The sequence below is a fragment of the Nuphar pumila genome, chromosome 1 (genome assembly GCF_984573655.1).
Source record: "Nuphar pumila chromosome 1, dmNupPumi1.hap1.1, whole genome shotgun sequence".
In the NCBI taxonomy this organism is placed as follows: Eukaryota; Viridiplantae; Streptophyta; class Magnoliopsida; order Nymphaeales; family Nymphaeaceae; genus Nuphar; species Nuphar pumila.
The window spans coordinates 52,883,800-52,905,884 of record NC_143249.1 but is presented as its reverse complement, the minus strand read 5'-3'; the positions used below and the strand labels follow the sequence as shown (position 1 = coordinate 52,905,884).

Sequence of the window (22,085 nt, the reverse complement as noted above, 5' to 3'; positions counted from 1 at the left end):
AGCCGTACAGTACGGTCATTTTCTGTTTAAACATAGACAGCACCGTATATCAAAGGCAAAGTATCCTGCTTCCCGCGTTCCATTTGCTTCTCGGGACTCCCTCGGCTGTTTTAGAATCAGTGGCCGCTCTTCTTCGAAACCCTGATCCCAATAAGAAAAGGAAAAAAGATTTACAAAGAAGAAGTAGAAAGAAGAGGATAATTCCTTTTCCACGTTTTTCCCCGTTTGGCTGGAGCTGCAAGTAACCGATGTTCCAGAGTCGATTGGTTTCCCTCCTCCGGCGAGGCAGGCCGCCCCTCCTCTCTAGGGTTTCCAATGAGGCCGGAATGGCTTCTAGGGTTTCCTCTCCCTCGATCTCCGGCAGGGAGATCGCCGGCTGGAGCTCCTCCCTCTTCTTCAACCGATTCGTTCAGAAGGTTAGGTTTTTGTTTCCCACCCTTTTCTCCCCTTGCTTTTACTTCTGTTCATTCCATTCTGATCACGAAATAGTCGTACTTTTTGGTATTCTTCGAATTGGTTTGCTCAATCTTCTTCCTTTAAATTCTGTTATCTAGGTTTCAAAATTTCCCCTTTTAATCTGTATCTTTTTTTCCCAATGTGATTGTCTGTTCATTTCTTTCGCTCGATCCTTATCCAGATTATTGATTTTTTCCTCCTGTTTTTTAGTATTTGGTGTCCTTTTTATTTAAATTTCTTAAGTTATTCAAGCAACGATTTTCATTGTGGATTTTTTGGGTATTTCCCACAAACAAACCTGTTTTTTGTTACTTTTTGAATTAGCTAGCTTAATATTCTTCTCCTTTTTTTAAAATCTACGTTTTGAGTTTGCCCCCTTTCTTGTATTTCTTTTTAATAATGTGCGGTTGCATCTTAAGTTTATTTGGTTTATTTCTTAAATTTTACTCTCAATGCCTGATTTTTTGTATTTAATGGCGTTTTTAGTAGATACTTGCATTTTATCTAGCTTACTTACATATAGTTTCTGAGTTTTTAGTTTTCACTCTTGTTTTTTTGGGTTTTAAATTTCGTTTTTGCGGTTGTGCATCATAGGAACACATTTTTTATTTTCTTTCTGAATTATTGGGTTGATAATAGCAGGGTTTCTATGCCCCACCATCAAGAAACATGTCTACTACATCGACTTTGTTCTTGTCTGCGGATATTACAAAGGCTGGGATCTCGATGCTCGTAACAAAAGGGCCTGATGCCCAGAAGAAGGTTGGAATTTGGCTCTTTAGTTGTGCTGCTTGGGTGTTTAGTATGGTGGTGCTTGGTGGTGTGACAAGGCTTACACGGTCTGGCCTCTCGATGACTGACTGGAAATTCACAGGCAGGCTTCCTCCTCTGTCACAGGAAGAATGGGAGCTCGAATTTGAGAAGTACCAAGAGTCTCCTGAGTACAAGAGGTTAGTGCAATCCAAACCATGCTTGTTTATGAATCTGCATTCCATGCTATCTCAAATTTATTACCCATTTTGGTTTCATCATGAATTTCTTTTTTTGTAAATGTAAAATTGGATTCCATATAATGGAAAATTTATTTTGATCAGCAGCATCTGTATTGACCAAAGAAACAGGGAAAGGGCATTGACTGTCCTCAGTTTTGGTTTTCATGTTTCACATACTTTGCTAATGATATACAATTATGAATTCAATTGAATGGGTTTTTTCAGTTCCCACAAACCAACCCCGCCATTCATTGTTCTTGGAGGATGCATGTCCTTATGCACACGAAAGGTGTTGCCGAAATTTCTGACAAGTTGCTCTCTGAGCTAAAAGGAACGTAACATTTTTCTCGTTAACAGGGAGATGCTGCTAAAATTTCTGGCAAATGATTACCCGAATCCTAAATGGCATGTCTGTGCCCTCGAACAAGCGTAGCGTTTTCCCTGTTAAACATGGAAGTTTCAACAAAAAATTATGGCAAAATATTCACTTAAGCTATTATGGATGGTACGATGATACCCTCATTGTTGGAACCCTACTAGGATCACTCATTCCATTTTTGCCTTCAAAGGCATCGTATTCGTACAGACCACTGCTTCAGAGTATCTATTGCGCCTTGTTAGGCCGGTGCTTAGTGTGACTAAATACGCCCGAATAGTCGATCAAAAGTAATCCTTGATATTGCATGCTTTTGTAAATTACTTTGGGAATCAAGAATCTTGTCCATCTCAAGAAGTCCCTTCCATGCAGATGGATATGGAGATTAGCCAATAAACAAGCTGCATGAACCTCTTTCCTTAAAAATAAATGGAGATTAGCCAATAAACAAGCTGTATGAACCTCTTTCCTTAAAAATAAATCTAAACTTTATGAACCTCCTGCAAACTGGGTAAGGAATGCCTCTTGGAAGCAAGGATCTACATTTTGGAAAGGTATTACCAAAGGCCTTGATCTGTTTCTATAGTTCATCACTTATACTGACCCCCCACACTCTTGATATCATGGAACCAAGGTTTTCCATCTTTTGGGGCTTGATAATTGACCTCTATCGAACTTGCTTTCTCTTTCTCATCATAGGCTGGCTTTCTAGCTTTTTGATAGAGAATGTCGTTTGATCCTGCCCTTGTTCCATTTGGCGATTGAGGCAAGGTTTGCCTGGCTATTAACGAATTGATTGCTAATTCTTTCAATGTGAGAAAATTCACATGATTCAAACTTTCTTATCAATTTCGAGACAATATCGACATAGGGAGTCGATTTCTTATGTTTGGTCTTCTATACTCCTGTGACTTGTCAGATCACCAACATTAAATCACCTCGAACGTGAACCTTTCGTGCTATCAATTCGATCAAACATCTCAATCCTTGGTTCAGGGCTTCATATTCAGTGTTAAACCCAACATTTTTGAAACATGTAGGAAATGCATGGGGAACCTGTTAAAATGTTGAGACATGAGTTATTCAAAATTTTTGTTTACTTGTGTTTTTAAATATTATGTTTTTTTAATATTTTTTTAATGTTAAAAATGATGTAATGTGCTGGATGAAAGTAGGAAGTTTTATAATTTAATGTAACTACAATATTTTTACTGCATTTCTTGAATCTATTCCATCTAAATACTAAAGCCCTATATTACATTTAAACACTTTATTATGATATTTATTATTTTATTAAAAGTAGCCTCATTATACACTTGTCTACGTGAAGTATAAACAACTACTTGATTGTTCTATAGTTGTAATCAATTCATTCACATATTCTATGAAAGAAAGTAATTTATTTATTCTTACTAGTTATCATGACTTGGTAAACAAGTAAAGTTTGTCTAAGTTTATATTATCCTATATATATATATATATATATATATATATATAGTAATGTGTTCCTTAGTCCTCCTTTTTCATTAGGTCTCATTAGGGCCCTTCAAAAATCATAGTTTTAAGTATTTTTTCGCACATCTAACACCGTAGATGTGATTTATAGGTTTTATTTAGTGGGAACCGGCTTATGAATTGCCTAAATCTGACCTGTATACAAGTTTTTCCGGTAATCCAAAATCAATGGCTATGAAGGTACAAGTTTTTTTGGCTCATCAAAACATGTACTTTCGTCAAAAAAACATGATCCAAGAGTCGATTCTCACTAAATCAGTCATGCTAAACACATCTAACGGTTCAGATATATCATAGAACACATAAAACCTATAGGGCAGAACGAGAACTGGAATATGTTTACCAACCAAATATGTTTGCTGGTATGAATCAAGATTTTCATAGTTTTTTTATTTTTTTTCAAATTCTGGAAATGTGATTTTTTATGCTTGAATATTTATGAAAATTCTAAGCCGCAACCCTTAAAAGATCCATCTTATACATCGTAATTGGATGATCCAAGAGTCCGTTTCTATAAAACCAAGCGTCTAGATCACATCTTTACGCTGAAATTTTTGAAAAAAAATAAAAAAACTATAAAAATCTTAGTTCACACCGGTAAACATATTTGGTTGGTGAACATATTTTAGTTACCCTATATATATATATATATATAGGGAACCCCCTAGTAACAAATTGAATATTTTAAAACTTTTAATGTTTTTTGCACATCTGACCCTACTCATGTGATCTACATGTTTGGGTTAGTAAAATTTGGTGTTTGGATCATGTTATTCAAATATGTATGTAAGATTTTGCAGGGTTGAGAAATCAACGTCCCACAATGTATCAAATTTTCAACACCCATAAAATCATATTTTTACGTCAAAGAAATATGATCCAAGAGATGATTCCTACTATTTTAACCATGCCGAACACATCCTTTTCATTTTCAATGGCATGCCTTTTCATTTTTAAGTGGCTATTATGGAAGGCAGCTATTTGTTTCTACTAGGTTAGTCTATAAACAGAGAATGTGCAAAGAGATCCAACTCATCAAAAAGCAAGAATGACTCCATATCCCTATTGGTTTTCCATTCCAATGACATCTCCAATGCCTTCTATTTTTTCTGATATACCTCTCAATTCATATATGCAGTATCCTCAACGGTATGCATTTTTTAACACTTTTTTCCATGTACATATTTATAATTATTTTTTTCAATTTCTTCCTAATTATGGACAAAATGCTTAATCTTTTCAGAGTTTCTTATTTTCTTATTCAATTATAACTTGTATAAGCCCCAAATGGGTTTGGCATAGTGGGATGGGTCCTAGGCTGCTAGGTAGGTGGTCTAGGTTCAAATCCCATGGGCATCACCCCTTGCGCAAGCCAAAGCGTCGTGACTCCCTGGGTGCAAGAGGTAAGCCCACAGAGTTTTACACTGTCAGGACAACAACCATAAGTACGGCAGGCAGAGCCAGTGAGGCTAGGTCACTGAACCTGAGGGTGATTTCTTCGTGTAAATATAAAAAAAAGAGTATAAGTTGTTTAAAAGGGTAGTTGTTTTTTTTTAAATTTTTTCATATGCATATCTTTAAGAAAATTCAATTTACTTAATATGTAGACTTATTTTAATACATTTATTAATTTTATTTGTTCTCATAATAAAATTTGACATAAGCTAGTTTCACAATCAGATTCCAATTGTTATTATCATGGTGTTAGGAAACATTAGTAGCTTGGTTCAGTTTCTGGAACATACAAGGGCAACCCTTTTATTCATGTGGATTTTCTTGAAGAATTTTAATAGATACATGCAAAGATGTACACATGTTACAACCTTGGTATATTTTTGCAGTTGAGTGAAAAATATACTCACTCTGACTGTAGCTGTATTGATGGTATTGTTGGTCAAGTGAAACACTTGCACAGGTGCATTCTCTCTCTCTCTCTCTTCACACACACACACAGACCCATGCACACAGGCGCTCTGGTGCTACTGGTGGTTATTCATTTTTACTGTTCCTCTTTTGGTTAGATTATTTTGTCAGTTGAGAGGTCAGTTTTCTCATGTAGTTTATTTAGAATCCTCTAGTTGTAAAATTCAAGCTGTGCACGTGGAAATTTTGACATAGTTATTAGAATATCTTGGCTTCTAAAGGTAAAAAGGTTATTGTAATATCTCCACCTTTGTCTTTTAATTTGGATAGACTGATGAAGAGATTTCTTTACTGGTAGATTTTCTGTGTGCCCTGTTCGACAACATTTTGGTTGTGTACATTGTGCCTTTTTCAATTTCTTGTAGACCTTCACATTTATTTGTTGCAATGTCTCAAAGAGATATGCTATTTATTATTGTTGGTAATCTTAATTGGAACATGACATTATGCAGAATAAACAGAGGCATGAGTCTGGAAAAATTCAAATTCATATATTGGATGGAATATGCACATCGTATGTGGGGAAGGGGATTGGGCATCATCTTTGCTGTGCCTTGCACATATTTTCTTGCTAAAGGGTATATTACCCGTCAACTAGGACTGAGGCTTTCTGCTCTCTTTGCACTTGGTGCTGGACAGGGATTTGTTGGCTGGTGGATGGTGAAGAGTGGCCTTGATGTAAGTGTTTCTCAAGTACGGTTAGGTAATTGGAAGTTGTCAGTCAATTCAGCTATATATTCAACTGTAGTTCTTTCTTTTTCTAGGAACCAGTATCTGAGTACGTTGAACCAAGGGTTAGTGCTTACCGTCTGGCTGCACATCTTACATCTGCTTTTGTAATCTACTGTGGCATGCTATGGACTGCTCTTTCAGTTGTTATGCCAGAGCCACCCACGGGAACCATGCAGTGGGTTCATGGAGCTGCTAAAGTCCGCAGGTTCATTCTACCTATGAGCATTTTGGTGGGCGTCACTTCTATCTCTGGAGCCTTTGTTGCTGGAAATGATGCGGTATGGAAAGATGCTGTTTTGTTCATCTTTTCTGTTTATAAGTGACATTTTTCACTAGTGGACTCTATTGTCAGGGCCGTGCATTCAATACATTTCCAAAGATGGGCGATACATGGATTCCTGATGACATTTTTTACCTCAAGCCAATTTTTCGAATTTTTTTTGAGAATACATCTATGGTTCAGGTAACTTTTGTTTCTTCATTCATGGCTAGACTGGTGGTGTATGTCACTCCCTGTAACTAGTAACTGTATTCATCGTAATATTAGTGTATCCGTGTCATAACATTTGCAGTTCTTAGTTTTGTAAACATATACCCTATATACTTAATAGATGAATAGACATCAGTTGATACATCCAATTCTTTCTACTATTGATGGTTTGATTTCATCTTTGGCTTACAAAATTGGAACTACTAAACTACTAGACTAGGAGCTAGTTTTTTCATTTTACACTGTGTTTCCCTAGTGGAATAGGATATTTACATTCTTATTTTTGAATATTTTATTTTGCAGCTTGATCACCGAATTCTTGCAACAGCAACACTGTTTGCTATTGGGGCAATGTGGCTTACAACAAGAAAACTAGACATTCATCCAGGAATTCAATCCCTAATTGGAAGTACTGTAGGCATGGCAACTCTACAGGTAATTACTGCTTAGGCAAATTAAGTCATTTTTTCCTTGTTTTACCCATTTAGGGCCTGTTTGGTTAGACCTGAATATCCAGATAAATGAGATAATGGAAAAATAAAAACAGATTATTTATGTTCAGGTGTTTGGCTAGTCAAACTTGATAAGTAAAAATAGGATTATTAAGAAAAACCAGAATTTTTTTAATCCAATGAATACTTGGATTTATGAAAACCCAAAAAATATGTGAAGACTTTTTATCCTAAAACATGGGGCTCCCCCGCCTCACACCCCCAACCCCTGTTATGCCTCTCTCTCTCTCTCACAGAAAAACAAAACATCTTCCACACCTCTCCATCTCCTTCCCGAATCATCCGATGAATCTCGGCTGTGGATGGGTTATCTCCGGTGAATCTGATGCGGAAAGACCCACAGTTTGGTGGTTTTCTGGCCTATTGAGGCTGTTTTGGTGAGCCCTCACATCGATTGGAGTTCATCGCTTCATCTTTCCTTGATGAGTTCATCGATTGTCTGCCCTAGGCATTCTCTTCTCTAGCTCCCCTACTGAGAATGTCTTCTTCTACCATACTATCGTGCAAGCAAGCTCATATCAGCTGTGCAGATGACACCGAATTAGGATCTGCATACCAAACTTTTAATGAAATGCTTGTTAGAAATATAGTTTGTGGAATGCTATTATTTCAAGCCTCTCTTGAAAATCCTGTTGTAATTGAGATTAGAGATGTTTGGATGGAGGGTGGAGCCCACTTCAATCACCATGACAAGTCTTCTTCTATCACCTATGCAATTGATCTCCCTAGGCAAGGGCGTAGCTTCATGTAATGGAATGCCATGACACTGTGTTATGGCATGCAGCATGAATTATAATCAGCAATTAATCTGTTCAAAAGTATGAAAAATGAAGGCAGAACACCTGGGTGGAGGGTGAAGATATTCTATAACTTCAAATAAATGGCCAAACAAGGGGAACTTTAATTTGGTATTTTTTTCTAGATTTTTGAAGTACATCCAAACATTACATGTTTCCAGATTTTAAAAAACTAGAGGTTTAAAAACTCAGATCAGAAAACTTAAAAATTAAATTTCTGGATTTATATCCGAACAGACCCTTAAAATCCTTTTTTTGTAGGATAATATTGTGTACAGGGCCGTACCTGTGTTTTATGGGGCTTGAGGCGGAGGGAAAAAATGGGCCTCCTATTAATAGCAGGAGTTCTGGGGCAGGGCTTCAAAATTTTTTGAGCCCCTATTAAAAATGGGCTCCCTAAAAATATGTCTCTTAATTATTAATAGTAGGAGTTTAGGAGCAGCGCCTCGGAATTTTTTGAGCCCCCTACTGATAGTAGGAGTTAGAGGGTAGCGCCTGCAATTTTTTTGGGGCCCCTAAAATTTTTTTTGTTGTTTTTGGTCCTCATTAAAAATGGAATCCCTATTAAAAATGGGCCCCTAAAATTTTTTTTGGCCCAGGGGCCTGAGGCCCAAGTCTCATTGGCCTCTTGACAGGTCCGGCTCTGATTGTGTACACAACTGATCTATATAAAGTCTTTGGATTGTGCACGTGAGTAACTGAAAGCTAAAAAGAAATTTCAAGCTTACTGGGCCCCTCTCCTACTGGAAATTGGGGACCACCTAGGTTATGAAGGTAAGCATTGCTAATCTAGAAGACGCAGCTAGGCTGCATTTTTAATGCTTAAGTTTTCTTTCCCATCAATAGACAGCATTCATGCTTACCGTCGTTGCTAAAATTGGAGAAATCTGATCAGAATATAAAATGAACATCGATGAATATTTACTTGGTAAAGTTTTTATTCTCTAATCCACTCAACACTTGTGATCTTGCATGAAATCAATGACTAAGAAAACCACATTACGTGGGGTTAATATTTTGACTCAGCTAATTGTGCTGGACACTAGTTCTTTATCAGAGCTGCTGTAGCGAGTTGATGGGCCAGTACATGTTCCTCATGCTTTAGTTGGTGTCATCTTTTGCTTATGGCTCTAAGCCTAGATTGTTGTTTCACCCTAAAGGGTGTATACTGTAATTGTACAAATGTTTCCAAACATGACAAAAAGCTGTATTTATATCCCTTAACATGACAAAAGGGTTCTTCATTCATTTGAAACCATGCAGGTTACTCTAGGCATATCTACTCTTCTGACGTATGTTCCTGTTTCGCTGGGAACTGCACACCAAGCTGGGGCATTGACATTGTTGACAATGACGATCATCCTTGCTCACACTGTGAGGAAGCCATCTCCAGCCCTTCTCAAGTCTTTGGCTTCACTACCAAAATCCGGTGGGTAAACCTTGTGACTCTTATCTAATTTTATTCACTATTCTGGAAGTTGGGATCTACAAACATGACAATTGAGTGCTACTTTTTGATGTAGGCTGATATGAAGACTGTTATCTTGTTCATCCAGGCTTTGGCCAATCCATCTTTTTATGTTAAGAGGTTTGTGTCAGAGATCCATTCATCTTCAATTTTTTTTCACCGTGATATCATAGTTTTCAATTTTTTTCGTCATATATTGCTGAAATCGCACTCATCTTGGAATTAACCTTCTTTCTCTGTTCATGGCAGAGATTAATTTATCTAAAACAGAGTTAAGGTGCTGCAGATTGTCATTTTACCGCTTGAAAACTCGTTCATTTGGTTTCATGCAACACTCAGCTTAACGTAAGTGTAGCAGATGTATTTCTTTGTAGCAACCTGCAAATGCAAGTCAGTTAGAAGTTGTCTCAGAATAATGTAGGAGCATTCATCAAGTTTTTTGGAAGTCAAATAGCCATCGAATGCTCGGCTCGAATGAGGTTTTGATTTCAGACGATTGAAGATATAATTATAGTGACAAAAGCAAACAATTATCGTGATAGAACGTGCTGATGGCTAATAATTTTTTTTTCTCTTGGGATGTGTTGTCTAAATTTTATTTATGAAATAAGAAACGAAACCTTGATTGTGAAGGGTGAATTTGTATGAACTTGCTGACACATTGTTGGACTGCTTTTTCTTTCTTTTCCATGGTGCACGGTATGTTGAGAAATGATTAATGGTTGTGAGTGCGAAACCGCTCACTTGGTGGCTGTTCACTTTTATGGATTTTAATGCCTAGTTCCCACAGAGGAATGAAGAATTGATTTGTGAGTTTCATGAAATATGTAATTTATTTTCTTTAAAAGGGTAATTTTGAAGTGGCTCTCAAAAGTTTGGTTCTAATTAGGCCTTGTTTTGGAACTGCCAGTCGGTGGCAGCTAAGGTTGCAAATACGGAATCCTCAAAAAATGTGGTTTTAACAAATCCACATGGTTATTTGGGATAAGTGGAATGGTTCAGCTGAGAATTTACCACTTCCACTTCTGTGGCTGTTTGAAATGCAGTTGAAAAGCTGAGATTAAAACTAGGAAGAGCGTTGTCGGAGCAGTCGAAATGTTCACCGGTGTGGGAACTGGTGAACTACTTGGTAACTACCACCACATTCAATTGGGAAGTAAAATACGGAACTGGAGTCTTCAAATACCACTTCACTTTTAGTATTTTTTGAAAGGCTTCAGTTTTAGTATTTTCTACAAAAGCATCCAACCCAAACGACTTTGTTGCTGAGTTTTCTCCACACCTTAGTGTAGCTACTGTAGATGTATCTCGATTTTTAAATAATCCCCCAAACTTTTTGACTTTGGGGTAAGCAACAACAACATTGATCAACTACCATGAAACTTATTTTGAGTTGACCCGATTCCTCCTTACGAAATCTCTATAAATGCATGTTAGTTGCAATATTTTATCCTTGTCCAGACTCGTCTATGAGATGTCAAAACTCCTTGACAAATAAAAGCTTTCCCTCGCTCCTGTAGTCTTGTGAATTCGACGATATTAGACCTTTGGTATCTCTTCGGAGTAGAAATGTGTTTAAATTGAGCATAAAGAGAAAAATTACACGTATTCATGGGAATAATATGGTAAATTTGATTCTACAGGCAAAATTAGCCTAAGGCTAAATTAAGGGTGGTAGAAAAACGATCCTCCATAAAACAATGTTTACTATCACGCTGAGCTTCCCTCGTAAAATTTTCATGGCCATTGTTGGACACATCAAACACGTGTGCCACATATCTGTAACGTGTCAGGCTTCTCTCAACACGTTAGCTTGGCATGAGAAGCACAACGGCTATAATGGACAAACCTGCAAAGCCCAGAGAGAGAGAGAGAGAGAGAGAAACCTCAAGGAACAAAGCGAGGGACTGAACAGGAAAATGGGGGGCTCCACCGTCTTGTACGCCACCTTGGCCTCCCTGGCCATAGCCTGCCCTCTGTTAGCCATGATGTGTCTTTCCCTCTTTGCTTCCTTCACCATCCTGCTCTTAGCATCCCCTCTTCTCTTGATATTCAGCCCTGTTATAGTCCCTGCCACCATTGTTCACCATGGTGCTTTATTCGCCTTTGCTTTTGCCACACTAATGGTGATTGCTGGTATATCTGCTTTCACATGGATCTATCAATTTGTTGTGAAAAAACCATTGATCATGCATAAGTTTTGCATTTTATTCATACTATTTTATCCATGATCGAATGAAAAATTGCATTAAAAACTTATTCTTATAAGTGTTTCTGAGAAACTGCTTTAAATTGAAAATAAAGAAAAAAATCGCATATTTCAAGCTCTTCCTTGCGTTTTTTAGTGTTTAGATTAGTTTAGGACTATTTAAGTTGTAGTCTAATTAGATTAGGAGTTAATTAATTAATTTTAACCGGTTTAGTAGTCTCTTTTAGAAAATACGTTTTTAGAGGAAGACTCTTTTTATAATTTTTGAAAATTATCCAAACTTTCATAAAAATCTTGTAACCTAGAATTTTTAGTATAAATATATTATTTTTTTAGCTGCAGCCCATATTTTTTTCTCTTGAGAAAACACATGCCTCTTCTCCCTCTTCTCTTCTCTTTCTCCTCCTCATTCTCAATTGGTTCTCCCTCGATCTCTTTCTTTCTTTTCAGGTTTTGTCTTGCTTTTACCATTTTTTTGGCGTTGATTCTTCTTACCCCCACTCGACGGAGACACGTGCAACTCAAAGGCAAGACCATTTTCTTCTTCTCAACTCCTTCGTCAAAAACAGATCGAAAGATATGTTTCTTCTCTCCTGTCTCTCTATAATTTCATAGTTTTAGTTACTGCATGCATACATCATATCATTGCATGTAGTTCATCATATTATTACATATTTATTGCATATAGATTAGATTAGTTTTAGTTTTATTATCTGAAAATCTAAAAGAAAAAAAATATGCAATAGTTTACTTTAGCTATTTTTCTCGATTTGCATGCCGAGTTAGATAGTCATATTATTTTATATAGTTAGTTCTTAAATTTAATTCACGTCAAGTGTTGTCTTTTATTAGAATTAGTTAGTTGCTTTCATTAAACATAAATTACTTAAATAAATTTAGATTAGATTTAATACATGTTAGCCAATTAGAATTTTTATTTTTATGATAGTAATTTTAATTCTTCTTAATTTTCGGTCCTTAGATCTAACATTTTCAATTATGTTCATTAATAAGTTAGTTTTTTTATTATTATTGAGTGAATCACGTTCTTGATAGTTTTCATCAGGATTAAATTAGTTTTATTAATTATAATTATCGTTAGTTAGTGAATAGTAGATTAATCGATAGTTAAAAGAGATTAGAGTAGTTAGTTTTTTTATTGAGCCGATTATTCCCTTTTCTTTATTAATTAGTTATGTTATTTTAACTCCAGCACATATTTTCTGTATTTAGTTTAGAAAATATTGTTATTCAATTGATTATCATTTTTCTTAATTAGAAATAAATTTAGTCGATTTTTGTTCTTTCTGCATTATCGTTTTAACATAGCGTAGAATACTTTGTTTATCACGTTTTGTTGTAGCTTAGAGTAGTGCTTAATCAATTTAGTGAGTTTAGATCAGATTCAAGTCACGTTATTTACTTTAGATTTATTTTTTTTGGTTGTTTATTTATCATGCATATTTACGTAAACGAATACATAGCCGATTTTTGCTTCTATTATTTCATTTGATTATTGAATAGCTTAAGTTAGTTATTATATTATTTCTAGTTTTATTGATTAATTTTGAAAAGTCGTACAACATATAGGTATTGTTAGATTCATTTAGTTTGTTATTAGTTTTTGAAAATTATCCAAACTTTTATAAAAATCTTGTAACCTAGAATTTTTATTATAAATATATTGTGTTTTTAGCTGCAGCCCACATTTTTTCCTCTTGAGAAAACACATGCCTATTCTCCCTCTTCTCTTCTCTTTCTCCTCCTCATTCTCAATCGGTTCTCCCTCGATCTCTTTCTTTCTTTTCAGGTTTCGTCTTGCTTCTACCATTTCTTTGGCGTCGATTCTTCTTACCCCCACTCGACGGAGGCACGTGCAACTCAAAGGCAAGACCACTTTCTTCTTCTCAACTCCTTTATCAAAAACAGATCGAGAGATACGTTTCTTCTCTCCTGTCTCTCTATAATTTCATAGTTTTAGTTACTGCATGCATACATCATATCATTGCATGTAGTTCATCATATTATTACATATTTATTACATATAGATTAGATTAGTTTTAGTTTTATTATCTGAAAATCTAAAAGAAAAAAAAATGAAATAGTTTAGTTTAACCATTTTTCTCGATTTGCATGCCGAGTTAGATAGTCATATTATTTTATATAGTTAGTTCTTAAATTTAATTCACGTCAAGTGTTGTCTATTATTAGAATTAGTTAGTTGCTTTCATTAAACATAAATTACTTAAATAAATTTAGATTAGATTTAATACATGTTAGCCGATTAGAATTTTTATTTTTATAATAGTAATTTTAATTCTTCTTAATTTTCGGTCCTTAGATCTAACATTTTCAGTTAGGTTCATTAACAAGTTAGTTTTTTTATTATTATTGAGTAAATCACGTTCTTGATAGTTTTCATCAGGATTAAATTAGTTTTATTAATTATAATTATCGTTAGTTAGTGAATAGTAGATTAATCGATAGTTAAAAGAGATTAGAGTAGTTAGTTTTTTTATTGAGCCGATTATTCCCTTTTCTTTATTAATTAGTTATGTTATTTTAACTCCAGCACATATTTCCTGTATTTAGTTTAGAAAATATTGTTATTCAATTGATTATCATTTTTCTTAATTAGAAATAAATTTAGCCGATTTTTTGTTCTTTCTGCATTATCATTTTAACATAGTGTAGAATACTTTCTTAATCACGTTTTGTTGTAGCTTAGAGTAGTGCTTAATCAATTTAGTGAGTTTAGATTAGATTCAAGTCACGTTATTTACTTTAGATTTATTTTTTTGGTTGTTTATTTATCATGCATATTTCGTAAATGAATACATAGCTGATTTTTGCTTCTATTATTTCATTTGATTATTGAATAGCTTAAGTTAGTTATTATATTATTTCTAGTTTTATTGATTAATTCTGAAAATCCATACGACATATAGGTATTGTTAGATTCATTTAGTTTGTTATTAGTTTTTATCTTTTAGTTAGATTGTTATTAGTTTGTTACAAATTAGTTTATTGATTGTTAGTTGGTTAGTTAGTTAGTTTTGCTATTTTGTCATTTAGTGCTTTAGTTTGTTACATATTAGTTCATAATTGTTACATATAGTTAGTTTGTTATAAGCAGTTAGATTCTTGTGTTTGTGATTTTTCTTTAGAATAACATTAGATTTTTGTGTAGTTTTTCTGTGTTTTATTTTTTTTTGTAATTCTGTTTTGCAGGAAAGCGGTTGATCGTACAATGAGCCCCTAAAGGGCCCTCTGGGGCCTCCAAAAGGTCCCTTCTAGCCCTTCGGAGAGCTCCTCAAGGGTTTCCAAAAATTCAAATAAACAAGAAAGAATATCAATCATCTTCAAGGAAGGGACTAGAAGCTCAAGCATTGAAGACCCTTATTCTTTTCTTTTATCACAGTTGTTGTACCAACCCATTCACTGACTAAATTACAGAAATGAAAGTACATTATTATAAATTAAAATGAATTGAATAAAAGTTTAAATCGTTCATAATACTCTAGATTCAGAACCACCCCCAAACAAAATGTCTAATTCAAAACCAAATATTCCTAACTTGAGGAACCAAAACTACCACCTTGACAAGTAGCAAGCAAAGTCCACGAACATCTAAGCAACTATACGATCACTCAACCTCTTCAGAACCTAAAAGTTGTTAAAGTAATGGGGTCAGACAACCCGACTTTGAGTAGAAAATAACATACTTATAATAAATGCACAATATCAGAATACATTTAAACATAGCCTCACACATCAATCATACAACACATCTTAGAAGAAAATAAACATAAAATTATACTAAATAACAAAATAGCAAGACAAAGACAACTTAGTGCACACTCATTCATGCTAAGATTTGCAACAATGCAACAAATCAGGCACATGCACAAACATTTACAGGAATGCATGAACTAACCATTTCAGGGATGTGAGTCCTTCATGCATGAGTAGGTTCTTATCTTCAATTATCATTTTCTTACTTAAATGATGCATGCAATGATTTGTCTACATGCATTTTACATTCTGTTTTCACTTGCCAATTGCACATATGTGGATATAACACAGAATCTTCCAGTTTGGATGTATGACCCAGACTTGTACATTCATGCAAATATTTTTTATTAACCTAAATGATGCCCAACCCTGGTCATATCTCTCTGGTGAGGGACAAAAAATTTGAGAGAGTTCTCAAACTCCTGCAACCTGATATATCAGTATTTCCTTATGAGTCTTACCTATCATACCACAGACAAATCTTGGTAGTTTCCCCTAACACTAACTCTGTAAATGGAGGACAATGCAACCTTTCGTGCTTAAACAACATCCCCATAGAGTCAATAGTTATACCATGTTTACTCTCTTAATAAGCTACAATCAAATTAATTTCATTTTAATTTCTTAATTAACTCTATTGTTAAGTGCGCCAATGCAAACATACAACCACATTCTTAATTCATATGCAATAATATTCATGGCACCATATACATGTGATTAATTAATCTCTACCACAAAAATTATACAAGTCCTGAAATCAACATGTATTTACATAATCAGGGTAGGCTAATTATTCATATTTATGCATGCATAATTCAAACATGACAATGATTCACAATTCACTTCATATATATGCATTTTCAAATCATGTTATCATATAAGTATATCCTGTATCATTATGTGCAAACATTCAATGACAAAGTATTTCAATTGTAAATTCTATTTCATAATGCCTTTACACATGGCATAAATACATTTAAACGTTGTCAATATCATGCCTCATTATGCTTGATGCATAATCAGATTACCTGCATCCAATATCACAATTTATGTTTTATTTAATACTTAACATAAATTGTCAACTGAAAAAGACTTACGTATTTGAACAAACAAGGTAAATTCGGACCTGTGTTTTCCTAGTTTTGTAAAGTCAACCAAAAATTACAGAAAATATATTCAACTTTTATTTTTTTACTGAGTATGCCTTAATATGTTAAAAAAACAACTCAAGAAACAGATCTCAAAAATTAGTTATACAAAAATTATAAAAATTCTGTAACTACATACTGTTTTGGAAAAATAACATACCAGTTCCTGTAATCTGTAGAAAATATCTCAACTTAGGGATTTTTTGAGAATTTACTAGTAACTCTTTTTATAAAATCTTTTCTATAGTATCTTCTACTATATATTATATCTATCATAATTTTTTTGTGATTTTAAATGAGATGTTTTGAATAGGTTTTTGGGACTTTCAAAATATTAAGTTAGAACAACCCTATAGCTAGAGCCAGAAAACTATGCTCTGTTATAGTGGGCGTTTCTCCCTCAAAACAGAATCAAATCAAACAAAATGACATGCTAGAATTAAATTCTGGATATATAAAATATCATGATATTTTTATTTATTTAGTTTTGATCTTTATTCCAAGAGAAACAAAATTATTTTAAAAACTGGTCAGGTTACAAATGGAAACGGCAATACAGGGTTATCATAACTTTTTATGAAATCATAAACCATATGCTAATCACAATAGATAATGTTATAACATGAATACAATAAATACACAATAATATTTAACCATTTTTCATGTTGACCCACTATTAAAAATTCATAAATTCAATTGGTAAAGCATAATACAATATAGATATATTCTTTGATTCATATTTAGCACTAATCACATGATGAATAAATTAAATCATGATATTCTAGATTTTTGAACACATGATAACCTTATTATGCACTTTTTTAATAAGGCATAATCCACTAACATGCTCACAACAATCTGCTTTAAATAAGAAAACCAATCTTCTAAAATCGATTTTGCCTTTTCTAATCTACAAAACTATTTTGTGTACTTTAAACATAGATATAGGCAAGAACTAGATTTAAAGCATTATGATTTATGAAAATACTCAAACACATGATCATATACATAGTATACATGCTGAACAAACCAATAAAATATGGATCTAAATATTCACAATAATTTTTGCTTTTAGGGTTTCAAAACTAGATTTCTCCAAAAACATTTTCTTAAAACTGATTTACTAAAACACCAATTTGTACTTGCGAAAGTCTTTTTCATGTTGATCCATTAGCCATAGACGATTCGAGGCATAAATTACATGTAGATCTAAGCTCTTGACCAAAAGAGGGCATGCTAATACATCCTAAAATCGAACACCATGTAAGTAGAAATCCCCTATCTCAAAAATAGTTTTCCTGCAACAAAACCTTCACTTTTTCATTCACACATACCACCTCATTCTGAGATGATTTATGTCTTCTCCAAGGTGGTTGCAGGTCTCTAATGAAGATTTGGACCACCTCTAAGGTTAAGAGGAAGAAGGAGATGTAAGGAAGAAGAGAGAATAAATAAAAAGAGAAGAGAAAGATTTTTTTGAAACTCTCACAAGATGCACAAAGGGGGCCTCCTTCTTTTAAGGGGGTTCAAACCTCTAACTCGCTTCAAACTCTCCAACCCTTAATTACTTTAAAATCTAATTTTATAAATTCCTAATTATCTCTAACCTTTTTAACTATTTATTTTATATATTACTATGTATTATATTTTATATAGTATAAAATTGTTTTATATATATATAACTTACCTTTTAATAAGAGTTCATCCAACACACAAGAGGGCCCACTATGGGGGGTGTCCCCTGGTAGATAGAATCTTTTAAGAGTTCAAACCATTTAGCCTACCTTCCTTTCTTTATCTTGTTTGGAAAGTTTGACTCTTGATTTTCTTTTCCTTCTTATCTCTTTATTATTGTTATTATTTATTTTATTTTATTTTTAACAAATGTCCAACTACATAAGAGGGCCCACTAGGATGGGACGTCCTCTCCTTGAGAGTCCAATTTGAGAAGAAGTCAAATATGTTTCCCCTTCTTAACTAACTTTCTAAATTAGATATAGGAAAAATCAAAATTCTTTTGACTAGGGTTTTTTTACTAGACTTATCCTGCTTTTTTTTTTTTAATTTACCTTGTAGCCTATCCTTAGATGGGGCCCACAAGGGATGGCTAGCCCATTGGACTCCACACCCATATAAAATTCATTCTATTACTAATTCAAATCCATGATTTTGCCTAATTGGAAATTTTCTTTGGATTTCCTTTCTGGATTTTAAATCTAATTGAGATCCAATTCAATATAAGCAAGTCATATCAGATCCATATCTATACTTCAGTAATAAAACCCATATCCAAATGAGAATCCAAATTTACCTTAAATTTCTATCGAATTAAATTAAATTCTACCTATGATTTAATTTCAATTGAATGCCCATTTAAATTCCATATTAAAATTTATTTAAACTATTGATGCAATTTAATTTGAAATTTTGATTTCAAGTTGGTGTTTAGATAAATTTCTAATTCTACGAATTAAAGTATGAAAACCATAAATTAATGATTTAATAATTATAAAAAATTGTAAGCATTACAATATATATGGGAGGAAATTCACTCATGTGAAGGTTGAAATGATCCTTTTAATCCTAGACATTTGCATTTTTTGACATCGAACGGATGTTAAAAAATTATGGGGTTTTTCAAAAAATACATTATTTTTACCATACTTAAAGTTTCATGTTCAAGACTCTCTTTGGTTTTACACTTACTCTTAGGGGTGCACACGAGCCAAGCCTGGGCTGTTGGAACTTGGCTCACTTCAAAATGCCCCTGTTCAAGCTTGGGTCGAGCTCAAAGCCGATAATGAACATGATTGTCCAGACTTGGCTCGGTTCTGAGCTCAAGCCGAGCCTAGCCTAGCCTAGCCAAGCTTGAATGACATTTCAAAAAGGTAGATGGTTTTGAGAAAGTATGATTCCAACCCCAACCTACCTAATCTATGCACAGATCGTGCTTTTCCATTATTGTAATGCAAAAAAAGCTACAAATACTAAAAATCTCTCCTAGATTATCACACAACGAAAAAGTAAAAGGGTAAGATTCAATCGCAGCACTTATTGCAGAAGAGACTAATGCCCTAATTATTAAGGTAACCGTGACCTTTTGCTTTTAATTTGCAAAACTATTATATATATTTTATGTGAGCTTAATCAAGCTTTTTGAGCTTAACCGAGTTCAGCAGCTTGATCAAGTTCAGCTGGTTTAGGCACACTGAGCCTGGACTTGTGTTCAAGCTTGGCTCATTCATGTTCATGAATGAGCTCGAGCGAGCTTAAACAAGTTGAGCCTGAGCCGACCTTGAGCTAGCTCGACTCGTTGTGCACCCTTACGCTGGCACTCGTTACACCAAGCTGCTCACCCCTTTTATTTTTTTAAAAGGCAAAAAAAAAAAAAATGAAAGTGGTGAGCAGCTTGGTACTAAATATTTTCTTTGTACTAGATATTTTGGAAGCGAGTAGGTATAAAGTGACAGAAAATAGGACCCAGATTCACGCCAAAGTTATGGTGGACACTAATGCAAAAAAGGAATGTTTTACTTGGGAGTTTACAAAATTGATGGAGATTTGTAAGCAAAAATTCATAGCTCCACCTATACAGGAAAAGAAAAGCTTATTTGGGGGTTATAGAATAAGAAGAGAAGAAACAAACTTATGTTTTGTTTGATTTCTGTTTGATGCCTAATTTCTAAGGATTTAAGTCTGTGCTTCCAATTCAACAGTAAATTGCAGAGCAATAAGGACTCAGGTAATAAAACAAGTCATCATTAACCAATAACCAGACATGGGCGGCTCAAGTGAAGTTGAGGCCCTAGGTGAAGCTTCCAAATGAGGACCTAATTTTTTTTTCATTGTACATGAAAATTCCATTATTTATTAAAGGGGTTGCACCTTTTTTTTTCTTAAATTATGGGTAACAGGGATGCATATGGATTTGCTGTGTGACCGCAGTACCTGCAGAGGTATCGTGAATATGCTAACATCTAAGAGGTGTGCTTGTTGCTTGCTTACAGTTCATTATGAAAGATTTTTATGTTGAAAATTTTATGGTGTTTGGCTGGATATTTGGTTTAAATTTGTATTAATTATCAGCCACTTTCTAAAGAAAAAATGAAAAATTTATAGGAAGAGGAAGAAGAGAGATCAAAGAGATGGAAGCACTTCTTGAAAAATCTTGCAGAGTTTGCTCAATTACTGGAAGATGAGTCCCCCTCAGAGGGTGATTCCAGCTTGCCTACTGGTGAAACAGAGCAGGTGGCAGTTGCAAGTGTTGAAGAGGATGGCTTGAGTGCTAGTGAAGACACCAGTATCAGGGAAAGTGCTTCAGAGAAAGAACTTGATACCAAGGAACCAAGGGTCCATAAGATTCAAATATGGGCACAGGTTAGGCCATTGCTTAGAACAATTGAACACATGTTGAGCGCTCGTGTAAGGAAAAGAAACATCTTGAGAAAAAGTGAGTCACATCTGGGCAGCAACAATCATCTTGCAACCCTTGAAGAGAGAAGGCCGGGAAAGCAGGGGGTTCAACTAGAGTACATATAGGGGCTTCTGAAGAGGATTCAGAGGAAGAATTTTATGACATAGAGAGATCAGATCCGAATCAAGATGCACTTTTAAATGATAACAAAAACCCTGACTCAAACAAAAGTTCGATCGGTGATAGAGTTGATCCAGAAATTTTTTTGGTCCTTGGAGAGAAGCGTTGGAGTGCCTTCTCCATAAAGGGGTTCCAATGGGCCATTTAAGGGGAGAGGTATGATTACATTAGTTTAGCTGTTTCTCTTCTATGTTGCAAGTGCTGATTACATTAGTTTAGCAAATCCATATGCATCCTTATTACCCATATGCAGAGGCCCCTCCAAAATAGGAAGTCCTAGGCTGTGGACTCAAATCTCAAAGAGGCCAGCCGGCCCTGGGGCAACAAGGGTTCGTTTAAATCACCATTAACCAATAACCAGTGGGGGAAAACTTTCCACCAGTAAATGCTATAATGGCCCCAACCTTGGATGAGAATTGTCAATTCGACTAACCTATAGCAACGTCGAAGCAGAGGACACACTGCAGAGTTTCTAACCCAGTTTCAATTGGAACTCAAGTGGATTTAGTAGCCAAGTTCAAACTCGAGTGAACTGGCTACTTTGCAAACTTCCACTGACATGCGGAATCCTCGACAGTTCGAGCTGAGTCTAAATGCAATAAAGAGCTAAACTATTATCTTAGCTACACGTGCATGCGCGCGCACAGACACATACACACCAGAGAGAGAGAGAGGGTACAATCCCCTAATCGTCACCAGCTGAAGGAGGAAACAAAAGGAACGCTACATGCCTCTCGATGAAGGTGGACAAGCCTTACTGCCACCATATATATATATATATATATATATATATATATATATATATACACACCGCTTGGCCTCTTTGAAATTTGAGATAACGCTTATATTTGACATGCTGAGGGCCTCCAATAAAAAAAAATATGGAGAAATATGGGCCTCCAATGAAATATGCCTAAGCCGCCCCTGGCAGCGGACACGGACACACCCATTTGTATGAAGCTTTTACTATGAGTAGTGTACAAGCGGAACACGAGTTAGGGGCCAAAATGGAGCATCCGTGTGACATAGAATAGAAGCCATGTTGATCATCCATGAACTAAACCTCCGCTAGAAGAAA

At 34.8% G+C, this 22,085-nt stretch overlaps 1 protein-coding gene across 1 annotated transcript; it reads left to right on the top strand.

Moving 5' to 3' along the window:
- The first annotated feature begins 307 nt into the window (after nt 1-307).
- Nucleotides 308-9,899, top strand: LOC149848927 (heme A synthase COX15-like). Its single transcript, XM_090012900.1, has 9 exons — nt 308-416; nt 1,099-1,406; nt 5,715-5,940; nt 6,027-6,272; nt 6,347-6,457; nt 6,788-6,919; nt 9,057-9,222; nt 9,317-9,381; nt 9,511-9,899. Exons 1-8 carry the CDS (start codon nt 327-329, stop codon nt 9,319-9,321), a joined length of 1,284 nt encoding a protein of 427 aa, XP_089869026.1. The 5' UTR covers nt 308-326; the 3' UTR covers nt 9,322-9,381; nt 9,511-9,899.
- Nucleotides 9,900-22,085: the final 12,186 nt, after the last annotated feature.